The following is a 13,017-nucleotide window of genomic DNA, read 5'->3' on the forward strand; positions in this document are numbered from 1 at the left end:
ATTCCCGAAAAAACATGCATTTTTCATTAGCTAGCTAAACTTATACATACGAACTAATGTTCTCCGAAATTAAAAAATATCGCGTTCGACAGATGGTTCACAGCAAAATAAAAATGACGCGTTCCATTTTTTTAAATTTAAAAATAGATTTTTTTAACTGCATAAAGGTTGATGAGACGTTGATTAAGCGACTGGAAGAGTATTTTGCAAAAATATTTCTCCTTCTAAAAATAGAATTGACAGCATTGCGCAAATTGGCTATTTAAAAGTGCGCAAAAGCCTCTATTAAGCCTCATCGCAGTTTCGAAAGTAGCTATTAACAAGCCTGAAGCTTAATAAAATCACCAGATTTAGATGTTTAAGAGCTGAAAACAGGTTTTTATTTCTAAACCTAAACCATAGTTCAGTCACATGTTGAATAAAATCAGCTTTAAAAGCGTTTGATCAGCCTGAAATTGTTACTTGGGCAGCAGCTGCAGCACAACTGATGAACTATCGTGTTGCCAAGACACTGTTTCGGTTCTGGAAATAAGAATTTTAAGTTTGAAATTAACTGAAACCTCCTATGGTGAAAACGTGGTTCAATACTTTCAAGAGAAATGTATGTTCATAATTAATTTTTCTTTATTAAAAACAACACAAAAGACAGCTTTTTCAATAATTTTCGGAGATTTTCTCAGTGATTTAATAAAGCAACGATGTGTTTCAATGTTATTTGCTTTGACAACACTGTTCTGAGTCGGATCGTTTGTACTGCTATATGTTTACCTCTTTTGTTCTCCCACCATCCTTATGAACAGCGAGTGAGACGTCAATCTCGCAGTTTCTCATAAGAACACCAGAGAATAAAATCCCAAGTAACAACGGTAGCTGAATTGTAAGAGCAATGACTGTTTACGGGTTGGTTTAAGGCGATCAAAGCTGCATAAAATAAGCACTCAAATAGTGTTTAAATAAGCGATGTTTAAGCTACTTTAAGTTTTTCAAACCAGTTCTCTCCCAAAAGCTGATAAACAAGCTTAATAGCGGATTTTTCTGCTAAACAATCTGCTTCTAAACAGCCATAGACACCAAACCGTTTTACGGCTGCTTAAAAGTGTTCAAGTGTAGAGTGGAAGCTTTCATTAGACTCACAGCTTTCAAACTACTTTAAGGCTACTTAACGGTGTTAAAGTGGTTTTACAAGCTTCTACCAAGTTTTCTTTCGGCTCACAGCACACATAATGTCAGATCATAGAATTTCGCAATTCGGCTGACAGCAAAAGTTTGTCAGTTATCGACATTATCGACTGCTTCACGCTAGGCGGGCTAGGCTTCAGGTGTAGAGATATTCTCACTGTCTATTCTGCAGATGCAAATGGGGCCGATCATACGGTGAGTGCTTATGATCAAAAGATAGTGGGTTCAATTCCAGGAAAAAAGACATGCATTTTAATTAGCTTAGCATACTTAGACGAATTAAAGTTATTCGAAACTAAAAATATCGCGTTCACGGCAAACTAGAAATGACGCGTTTCATTTTTTTTTAAATTTAAAAACAGATTTTTTTTGGCTGCATAAAGGTTGATGAAGCGTTTATTAAGCGAATGGAAAAGCAGATTGCAAAACTATTTCTCGTTCTAAAAATAGAATTGACAGAATTGCGCAAATTGGCTATTTAAAAGCACAAAAAAGTTTCTATTAAGCTTCATTGCAGCTTCGAAAGCAGCTATTAATTAGTCAGAAGCTTGATAAAATCACCAGATTTAGATGTTTAAGAGCTGACAAAAGGTTATTTCTAAACCTAAACCATAGATCAGCCACAGGTTGAATAAAATCAGCTATATAAAAGCGTTTGATCAGCCTGAAATTGTTACTTGGGAAGAGACGACGAATACGATAAACAATTTAGACAGATGGCATTTTACGCATCTATGCCAATACGCTATGCCGATTACGCATCAGATGCCGATTAGTAGGTCGCGGATAGGAACGCGAACTTACTGAATAGGGGGAAAAGTTCGAGGGATTTTTTAACGGGACGTAAAAAAATTCAGATTTCAGGATTGCTTAAGGGGAAACCGAAAGTGGCTCAAAGATGGCTGGGTAAACATCCATTCGAAGCATGTATTGTTTTGCGCCTTAAAAATGCATCTGTATTGGCAGAGCACGCTTTCGCCACGTAATCAGTGCTTCCAGTGCTGTTATAATTTCCTAAAACTTGTAATTCAATTTATCGATCTGCTATGTATCAATAAACGCTCAACAAAACATAATTGCTAATGGAAAATAAATTTAACTGATCATATCGATAATTACGTGTTCATAAAAGCGACCAATGTATAATTTGGAATTAGTTCATAGATATTTGGTTGCGCACATATTTCGTTGAACTAGCGATTTCCGAAAAAGCAGCAACACAGTATCAAACTTTCGTGACATCAATGAGCTTTTAAAGAGCTTTCAACTTTCGCCGCATCGATGAGCTTAGAGTGAAGTAAACAAACAAAACGCAAACGCAGGAATCAAAAACGCAATCCGATGCAAGCGGATTAATTAAACATCCTACTGTTTTACCTGACTCACTGCGAATATGCGTATTATTGAAATAAAACGTAACCATACGTTTTATTCGTTTATAACGCATATTCAGTCAATATCGATAACAAACGATTTTTAATAAGTTGTGCTTTTGTTATTGCATTTAATTTGTAAAAAGTTGCATAAATAACAATTCAGTTTCACAATACAATTATTGCGTACTACTGGCACATGAAATATAATGTTTAAGTACGTTATTTTTAGTGATCAAAATTAACGATATTTTCGATACAAGGACGATATTTTTCGAAACCTTTCGAACCAACACGATCCCGCGAATAAAACGCATTTCGCAGTGAGTCAGGTAACACAGTAGTGATCCTACGCATTATTCAGTTGCTGCTGTTAATTTTGATTGAATCGGAATGCCTTGATAAAGAAAACAAAACCTTTTTCGGGATGTTTGTAGCCAGTGCGGTTGGCTGCGGATCAGCTGTTTATGTTTGCAAGCTCCGCTATTTGACATATATTACCAATACTAATGCAATATTCAAATAAACGTTTAGGTTTTTAACGAAGACATGAGATGTACAGTACAGTGTTTGTCCCCAAGTAACCATAAGCATTAATCTAAAACCGTATATTGGAAATAATTCTGCATCCCAAGTGCCAAACTTTTGTATATTAGCAATCTTAATGCTTATAAAACGTATATTAACATTGTTGATGCATAGAAGCATTAACGTAAATCAGCATTAAAGAAAGCAATATATGCGCATATAACGTAACAATATAATGCATTTAGTCAATTGCATTAAAACGAGCCGTAAGTGTTGATGAACGGCTTGTACTTGACTTCTTATTTTGCTATTCTGCGGCCACTATCTGTGCCCTCTTCCATCTGACGGTTGTCGTCTTTTTCTACCCTATTGGTAATGCAGAACAAGTAGCTATGATATGAGAGGGAATATCACCAAGATTTAAATACGACTAATTTCACCTCATTCAATCACATCCGCTATGGTTTAGATAGCAAAGGTGCAAGGAAACGAATGAGGTTGCATGACTAACTCCCGGTTCGAGCCTTGTCTAGGTGGTAAGATTATTCAGCATTTCCAAAAATGGTTCTGTTTATCCTGCTCCCCTTGAGGTGCAGCAAAAAAAAATCGCTTGCTTTTTTAGTTTTTTAAATCCCGACCGAATCTATTTTTATTTACCACTAGCTGACCCGACAAACTTCGTATCGCCACAAATTAACCTGTGTTGTACATAAATCATGAATGTCGGATGATCTTTGTCACAATCTCGAGTTTTGCAAACCCCCCAGTGGGCGGCGCTTCCGACGGCGGGTCACCGGCAACACTCGCGACCGTCTCGTCCTGAATGATCTAGTGTTGCTATAGATAGTTTTTGTGGTCTTGTATTGTCTAATGTTTTATGGAAGAGTCTCGAATTTCTCGAGTTCGATTAGTTTTTGAGTTTCGCAAAAATTTATTTTACAGTCAACTTTCGCTAATTGCACTAAGCTCTTAGCCCGTTTAGTGAAAGACTTTCGTTAATTGGGCTGAGATGTCAAAACCGAGGGATATATCGATTGTTTTTGTAGGTATCGTCGCAGAAAGATTTATAAAAATATACACTAATGTTAAATACAGAATCAAAGAGGAACCTAATCTTTTCATTGTTGAAATTTAGTTCTAGATTGTTTAACAAGTAAATAGCTGAATTTCATGCTACAATGTTAATATATACTGGCATTTTTAATTGTTTCACCGTGATGCTAAAAATAGGAGGGTCAAGTTCATAAGGGATCGGCAAACGATATGATGCAATTGTTTTCCATTCAATTAATTTTAATATTTTCTATATAAATTATTTTTTACACTTGAATGAACTATATTCAAGAGCCCCTCGGAAGAAAAAATACGCTGTCAGAAATGACGTTTGACTTCGTTTTAGATGGGCTATAGCCCAATTAACGGGAGCCCGATTAAAACGTAGCCCAGTTAAAGTTAAAGCCCAACGAACGAAAGTTGACTGTATTTGTATGAGAGTCCATATCCCCCTACCACAGGGGTGAGAGGTTTCTAACTATTGTAAAATAAATTCAAGACTCCAAAATCTCCCACATGCCAAATTTGGTTCCATTTGATTGATTAGTTCTCGAGATAAGAGGAAATTTGTTTTTCATTTGTATAGGAGCCCCCACCCCCCCCCTCTTAAAGTGGGGAAATCCAGAGAAAATATACCATAGAAAATATTCTTGCCTACAAAAACACCCACATTTTAAATTTGGTTCCATTTGCTTGATTAGTTCTAGAGTTATGAGGAAATTTGTATTTCGTTTGTATGAGAGCCCCCCCTCTTAAAAATGTAAGGGGTCCTAATTCATCATAGAAAAAATGGTTGCCTCCAAAAACACCCACATGCCAAATATGGTTCCATTTGCTTGATTAGTTCTCGAATTATGAGGAAATTTGTATTTCATTTGTGTAGAAGCACCCCCTCTTAAAGTTGGGAGGGGTCCTAATTCACCATAGAAAATATTTTTGCCTCCAGAAACCTCCACATGCCAAATTTGGTTCTATTTGCTTGATTAGTTCTCGAGTTATGAGGAACTTTGAATTTCATTTGTATAGGAGCCCCCCCTCCTAAAGTGGATAGGGGTCCCAATTTATCATAGAAAAAATTTTTGTCTCCAAAAACACCCACGTGCCAAATTTGGTTACATTTGCTTGATTAGTTCTCGAGTTATGAGGAAATTTGTATTTCGTTTGTATAGGAGTCCCCCCTCTTAAAGTGGGGAGGGGTTCTAATTCACCGCAGAAAATATTCATGCCCTAGAAAACTTTCACATGCCAAATTTGGTTCCATTTGCTTAATTACTTCTCGAGTTATGAGGAAAATTGTGTTCCTTTGGTACAGGAGCCCCCCTCGTAAAGTGGGGAGGGGTTCTAATTTACTATAGAAAATATTCTTGCCCTTGAAAACCTTCACATGCCAAATTTGGTTCCATTTGCTTGATTAGTTCTCGAGTTATGAGGAAATTTGTATGGAAGCCCCCCCCTTTTAAAGAGGAGAGGAGTTATGATTCTCCTTATATAGAGGGGAGGGGTCTCAATTTACCATAGAATAAATTCTTGTCCCCGAAAACACCCACATGCCAAATTTTGCTATATTTGCTTGATTAGTTGTCGAGTTATGCAGAAATTTGTGTTTCATTTGTATTGGAGCCCCCCCTCTTAGTGGGGGGAGGGGTTTCTAACCATCACTAAAACCTTTCCTGGCCCCAAAAAACCTCTACATGCATATTTTTATGCCGATTGGTTCAGTAGTTTTTGATTCTATAAGGAACATACGGACAGACAGACAGACCGACAGACAGACAGAAATCCTTCTTTATAGGTATAGATAACAAGCAAACGATATGCCATCGATACTTTTTCGATACATCGATAATGTAGACAAAATGACGTTTCGTTTAAGCCTCAAACAAACACTGATAATGCTTATTGGATGCTTGTGGCGTAGCATTTTAACAACCCGCTATTTCGCCTTTTTAGCATTATGTGAGTTCTATAGAAGTATATATAGAAAAATATGCTTTTAATCATAGTTCTGTATGCTTATACAATGTTGTCCAAGGACTAGTGTTTAGTGCTTACTGGTTACTTGGATAACACAATAACGTTAGCCACTTTCGGTTCCGCCTTAAAAAAGCACCTTGCGGGTGAAAATGGGTTCGGTCTGTTCAAAATTAGTTCCGCCGCTCCAACTTTTAAAGCAAAAAATCAAAAGTTTAGCTCAACAATAGTGTCTTCCAAAGGTAACAGCTTGAAGAACTAAAGATAGCAAGAAGATTGGTATGCTGATATCCCCCACTTAGTCAACCCATCGCTTGTAATAAGGTAAAACAATCAGTGGCCCGCTTAGACTGCTTAAAACTAGTTTTTTACCCTAAATTCATCCAATTCCAACCTGGACTGAATAAATAAATTCTCTGTTATAGAAACATATCTTCATCCTCATCTTATATATGCTCTGATTGAGTAAAACAACTATCAATCTGTCAAATATCAAATGGTTCGCATTCTGAACTGATTTTAACCACTCGAGGTGAAATAGCCATGGAACTGTCAAATTTTAACTAAAAAGTTAAAAATTTCGCGAAATGGTTCACAGCTTAAATAGACCAAGCGATAAAATGCTCAATACAACGTATCGAAAATATTGAATACACGTTGCGGAAAACTGCAAAATTAGCACTGATTGACTTGAACATGCAACTACAATTGGTTTTCATTATTTTATTTAAATAACTTTGCTGGATCCTATCAAATTTAAACCAACCTATTTAAGAACTTGACACTCTCAGGGTCTTTTTCAAAGCTCTTGGAAAAATATAAAAAACATTTTCTGATGCTCAATATTTCCAGGATTATTTAGAAAATATCCTAAAATATTTTGTACATAGCGCATTGCGGTTAAAATACTGATATTTTTTAATCTAGCATAGTTTGAGCTTAAGTGACACTCTTTGCCCCGTCTTACCCTATATATGGACAAAAGCCAAGAGGTTTCCATCAACAGCTATGATTACTACGCACCTTAGAAAAAAGTTACTTTTGATTTCCTGTAATATCCATGAAAGTAGTATGGGTTGACTGCACTTTCAAAAGTAAATGCTACACTAACATTTCTACCCACTTCCCCTGTGGTTGTTCGGACGTAGCCAGGTATATAATGAGTTTATATACACCCCTATCCTGTAACGAATCTTTATTTCGTTCGACTTGTTTCGAACGAGATGTTTTGCCCATTTGATTTTGCTGGCGGAAATTTTGTTCGAAATATGTATAGAATAGCGGTGATAGCCATATCTGAGCGAACTATTTGCTTATGCTAATGCTAATGTTGAACGGCGGAAGAAGTTAGTTCGTTGATATGTGCTCTAAATAAAGTTGGATTTTGAATATGGCAACAAATGCGTGTCGCCTATGTTGCCAAAATCGAAACCCTTTTTTGATATGAAACAATCGAATGTAAATGTGTTAGAAATTGAGTAAATATTCGCCTCTATTCTACATACCGATCGGAGCCGGATCTGATCAGAAATTGCGCTTCGATCGGAATACATCCATACGATAACACACGTCGATCGGGACGTTTCTGATCGGAGCGAGCCCGATCGGAATGCAGAATCGAGGCGAATATCTTTCATTATTAATCAACGATTGCAATCATTTTATGCTTGAAAAGTCCGCCAAGAGCCATCCGTCCGGTGTCGCAACCAGCGGTAAGACATAGCCCTACGGCAATAAAAATATTATTGTTCGAAACATTCTATAACAGTAAACTTTTGTTTATGAACCCACTGAGGGCATTATTTTTGCGTCATTTAAAGCATGTATCCGGAAACTGACTGATAGTCAAGCATATTTTTGTAAGGAAAATATTTTGTGTTGCTAAAAACGGATACTTTTGTTGCCAAAATCGAACCATGCCAAATTCGAAACCCTACTGTACTATCAATTTTCCTCTAGGTTATAGAATCATAACATTCAGTCGATTCAGTCGGATATATTTACATATTAGGGTATGTTGCTACTTCGTCGTAATTGCCTATTCCCGTCCTATCCAACACAAATTATTAAAAATATCTGCATGTTTATGACACACAATGCAAAACTAGTTATTCCCCAATATTTTAGTTTGTTGTCTATCATACGCGATCAATCAAAATGAGCTGAGATCTATTTAAATGCTTTTTATCATTAAAGAACCTGCCAGCCAAATTTCCTACGTTTTTTCGTGCGACGAAGAAGACAATGTCGACTAATCGTTTTAATTTCCGTCGTTCATAAATGAAAATAACTCACGCAAGGCATTGTCTTTATTCTACAGCCAGAAAAACTTGCCTGACCTGCAGGAATTTTGCATAATAACATTTGCCATGCCGTCCTACACAAATACATGCGCGTTAGCCTCGTAAACATTGTTGTGATTTTTAGCTCGGACGGTGAAAAATTTTGATGGACGGATCGGTACGACGAATTTTAGAAATAAAGTCAGTTGCGTAATTTCAATAATATGCTTTAATAGTCGCTTTTCAGTGATTTCAAAGTTCACGGATTGGAAGATAAGTGTGTTTTAGTCAAATCAGCACAAGAACTTTTGGAATATTCATTGAATCCATCCAACAAATGATGAAAATTAGAATGGCTTTACTTATTACGACGGGAATTAGAAAAAAACCCTATTTGTTAAATGTTGACTATGCAAAGCGCACAAAATCTATACGCAAATCAATACCTATGTATGTATCATTATTTCAAGATTAGTCACTGAAAATGCGTGGCGGCTACAGCTTGATTTAAAACTTGAGGGACAATGTATCAAAACATAATTTGAATTTAATCTGTCAATCTTGAGCCACGTTGATCCACTTATTTGTGGGTCTTTAAGTGAAATTTATAGATTGTTAGAGGTATATCGAATTGTAGCATACCTTTCGATTTAAAAATGTTCAAATTTAATATCCTTATACGAAAGGTCAGTACCATCAATATTAAGGGGAGAGACCAATAGGTGTATACATTCGTATTTCTACGCCAAGCATACATTTGTGTCCCGACTCCCGAGACACAGACTATTCTACTTTTTTTTCATCAACCAAGCCTCGATGAACGTGAAACATTTACAATGCCGGATTAAAGCCTAAATTATCTTTCGTGGGTTTGCTATAGGTTGGCGAGTGACGTCGGACGAGTTTACAATCAAATCGCAAGCTCGCTAACTAGCCGCTAATAAACTAGCCTAATGCAATTGAGACTTAACCATGTTAAAAAGTTGACGCGAGTACTCGAGTGGAAGGTTACGAATTAAGAGTGTAAGAGGGTTTAGATAGGCAAAATCTAACAAGCAATCTGTTCTTAATTGTTGTCCTATGTTTCCAACTATGAACGAACGTTCAGATACGTTTTTGCTAAACCGACTATAAATTAACCATAGCGTAAATTTTGAATATGTCATCTTCAAAGAATAGTTTTTTTTAATCCTTACGGATCAAATAGACCGTAATCTTAGTTTGTATTGTTGACGACTCGACGAGTCATTAGCAAGCCATAGAAAACAGTAAATACAAGCGCACCTATTTCTCCTCCTGTTTAGAGTATACCAGAGTCAGGTGACATTTGCCGCAATAATGACGATCCTCATGGGCAGCCATAAATACTCCTGCACCACAAGTTTCGCTGGTACACTCGCGGCGTAGACGGTGGATTTTACCGTTTTCATCGACCTAAGAAACAGAACATAAGAATTTCGGAATACCATGAAACAGAATCCGGCAAGCTTACCTTGTAGTACTTGAGCACAGCAAGTTTGACCTTCTTCCTCTTGTGCTTAATTTTTTTAGGGGTAGAGTAATTCTTCTTCTTGCGTTTCTTGGCGCCGCCCCGCAAACGCAGCACTAGGTGAAGGGTGGACTCCTTTTGAATATTGTAATCGGACAGCGTACGTCCATCCTCCAACTGCTTGCCGGCAAAAATAAGACGCTGTTGATCGGGCGGGATTCCTTCTTTGTCCTGAATCTTGGCCTTAACATTTTCAATGGTATCGGACGGTTCGACCTCGAGAGTGATGGTCTTCCCCGTCAAGGTTTTGACGAAGATCTGCATCTTGAAAGTGCTTTGTTTATGAAATCAAAATTTCGATTAGCTAAATTGTAATATAAAGTCTCAAAATAAGTTGATTTATGTAAAACGCGGTAATTTGGCTATTCAAATTTTAAGAATATAACGCTAACCCTACTTTGACAGTATAGAAATTCAATGTGATGGGTAATTTTACAAGTTTGTATTTTCTGAAGGTAACATCACAATCTTATAGCCTATGACGAATTGAAGAAAAAAAGGATATGTGCGGGAGGATTGTTTTTATACTAAAAGCACTGCATTAATACAACCATCGTTCTCGGGATTATTCGTGACTTGGGCGTACTTTCCCCAGACAACTTTACCAGATTGTGTCACCAAGCCGAGCTCGGAGATGTTGACTTCGATCACAGTACCCTTGGTAATAACACCTAAACTAGTGTACATAGGCGACGAAGGATTTTTCTTGACGCCTATAATTGGCAAATGGAATGTTGCCTTTAGCTCAGGATGCGTCACATGGGCTTTGTTGAACCTTAGCGCCATTGGACGAATAAATCTCTCAAACTTCGGAGGCTTCCTAGTGAAGTTCTCTCCAACATATGTGACTTTTGTAACCATTCGTTTCCAGGCTTTTCGTTTCGTCTTTCCGCTACGGATAACTTTAAACACCTCCGCATCAGATTGAGCACGTACTTTTGGGATCGGTACATCCCACTTGCCGGCCTTTTCCTTCCGTTTCTGTTTAATCATGTTAGAGAGAACTTTAGCGCTTGACTGTACCCCACGATCCAGCAAATAGGTCGGAATAGCACCATCTTCAACTTTCTCGGTATTCTTATTGACCTTTTTCTCTTCATGTGCTTGAATTTTTTTCTTCATTTGGATTTTTTCGTTCCGCCGTTGTTTCTGGAATAACTTGGCCTTAATGCCTCGTAGCTTACGGGCCATGGCTGCACGCTTTTTAGGCTCGCGAGCCTCGCGTTTTCGTTTGCGCTCTTCATAATCGAGACGGCGACCGTGTAGCTTGATGTGACGTTCAATATACTCGTTCTGCGGCATGTTGAATGCGAGTGATCAGAGCTAAAATACGGACATTGTTAGTATATTGAAGGTAACTAGCATTTTCTTGAGTTAGATAAGATAAATAATAGATGACACAAAAATGAGTATTTTCTCGAATTGCAATTTATGTGACGCGTCAATTATGTTATTGAAGCATTATGAAAAATAAACGTTCAATGACCGTCGACGTGTGCTTTTTTCTTGGCCAAGTATTTGACTAAGATGTAGGAAATGATTACCTAATCTTAGCTTCGATCAGGCCAACGGTTTAAAAAAAACTACATCATAAACTGAAGAAAAAGTATTATAAGTTTACAATGATCTTAATACTTTTTCTTTGATATTCTTTGGTTAAAATCCAGATAAAAGAGAATTACAAACGAATTTAATCTCATTACTTTGTGTGCATCCAATTTAATAGAAAATAATGGAATTTGAATTGAACAAGAAATATATAGCTGAGTTTAGTTATCCGTCGAGTATCATGACGAGCTTCACTTTTCTTACTTCACAAAACTGTTGTCGAAATACAAATTATAAATCAATTTGTTATGATTCCTGCAAAGCTAGGAGATAAAAGGGTTTGTTTATCAGTAATTGCCCGTATCTCTATTATGGACTCGCACTAACAATATACATTTATATTTAAGTCATGAAAATACGGAAAATACATGGTTGGTTGACTAATATGTAACCTATTAATAAATTATTAAACGTCGTACTTCGAAAATAACTGAGCAAAAATACCTTTAACTAAATAAACAAACCCTATATACGACTATTATTCTGAACTTGTTCAGTAAATCAAAAAAAATTCAACTGCAGCTCATACGCATGCTTCTAATGGTGCCTGGAGATTTTTTTTGTATATCGACTAACCTAAGTGAAACCACTTTTCAGCATTCATTTAAAAAACTAAAACCGGAGTATGGCCAAGTTACCTTCTTTGATTCTTGCAACGGCAAGTTTAAAACCTTTAAAAGTTTTTGCTTCAAAAAAGGAACAACACACTACCTATGTTTTAGTTTTTGGGGTTCTGGTTCTGAATATTCGAAATGTTTCACTTGAATAAGAAAGCATAACCGGAGCATTGCGATTTCTTGTTCAACATACTTAGATAGAATAATACTCACCTAGAAAGTGAAACGCTTACTTAAATTCTTGCCGCTTTCTCATAAAAGATCCTCAACATATGCGATATATTCGTCACAGAGCCCCAAAATCACTTTCTTCAACACTATTCACTGTTTACTCCTTAATTTGACGTTTCGGCCATTTACATGTGCGGTCTACGATACACGGGGTTTGAATTTATTTCGAACCTAAACAAAATTAGTACGCCAAACTTGGTTTCCTTTATTAGATTTGAATCTATTTTACGATATCAACTTATTTTGCAGAACATGTAACTTAAATACTAAGTTTAATTACCAATTTTAGTTCAAGCAGGAAAAAACTCACCTTACTCTGACACCATACACAAAGCAAAAGAAAACGGAAATGGATTCACAGCGCCTCTTACGGTATTTTAACACTGCATCAGAACAGGAAACGATCCCATGCAGCAGCAAAAAATCGAGTAACCATTTTTTTAAGGTTTCGTTTGAATATGACGTAACGCAGCAGACGGCCCAAGCAACCAAAAGTTCGAATATTACTTGACACGCGAACTCGAAAGTTCATAATTAGTTCAGATTCAGTTCCGTGGAACTTTCACGCTGATTAGTAGTGTATATCAAGTATATGTGGAACTAAATGCTTTAAGAAGTGCTGCGAG

General features: G+C 36.8%; 2 protein-coding genes across 2 annotated transcripts; both read right to left on the bottom strand.

Moving 5' to 3' along the window:
- Positions 1-9,552: 9,552 nt before the first annotated feature.
- Positions 9,553-12,739, bottom strand: LOC128741423 (ubiquitin-40S ribosomal protein S27a). The gene is made up of 3 exons (XM_053837232.1): positions 12,702-12,739; positions 9,879-10,209; positions 9,553-9,820 (listed from the first exon to the last, which is right to left on the bottom strand). Exons 2-3 carry the CDS (start codon positions 10,197-10,199, stop codon positions 9,671-9,673), a joined length of 471 nt encoding a protein of 156 aa, XP_053693207.1. The 5' UTR covers positions 10,200-10,209; positions 12,702-12,739; the 3' UTR covers positions 9,553-9,670.
- Positions 10,197-12,646, bottom strand: LOC128744032 (ribosome biogenesis protein NSA2 homolog). Its single transcript, XM_053840772.1, has 2 exons — positions 12,374-12,646; positions 10,197-11,258 (listed from the first exon to the last, which is right to left on the bottom strand). Exon 2 carries the CDS (start codon positions 11,235-11,237, stop codon positions 10,458-10,460), a length of 780 nt encoding a protein of 259 aa, XP_053696747.1. The 5' UTR covers positions 11,238-11,258; positions 12,374-12,646; the 3' UTR covers positions 10,197-10,457.
- Positions 12,740-13,017: the final 278 nt, after the last annotated feature.

This window comes from Sabethes cyaneus, chromosome 3 (assembly GCF_943734655.1).
Source record: "Sabethes cyaneus chromosome 3, idSabCyanKW18_F2, whole genome shotgun sequence".
Lineage (NCBI taxonomy): Eukaryota > Metazoa > Arthropoda > Insecta > Diptera > Culicidae > Sabethes > Sabethes cyaneus.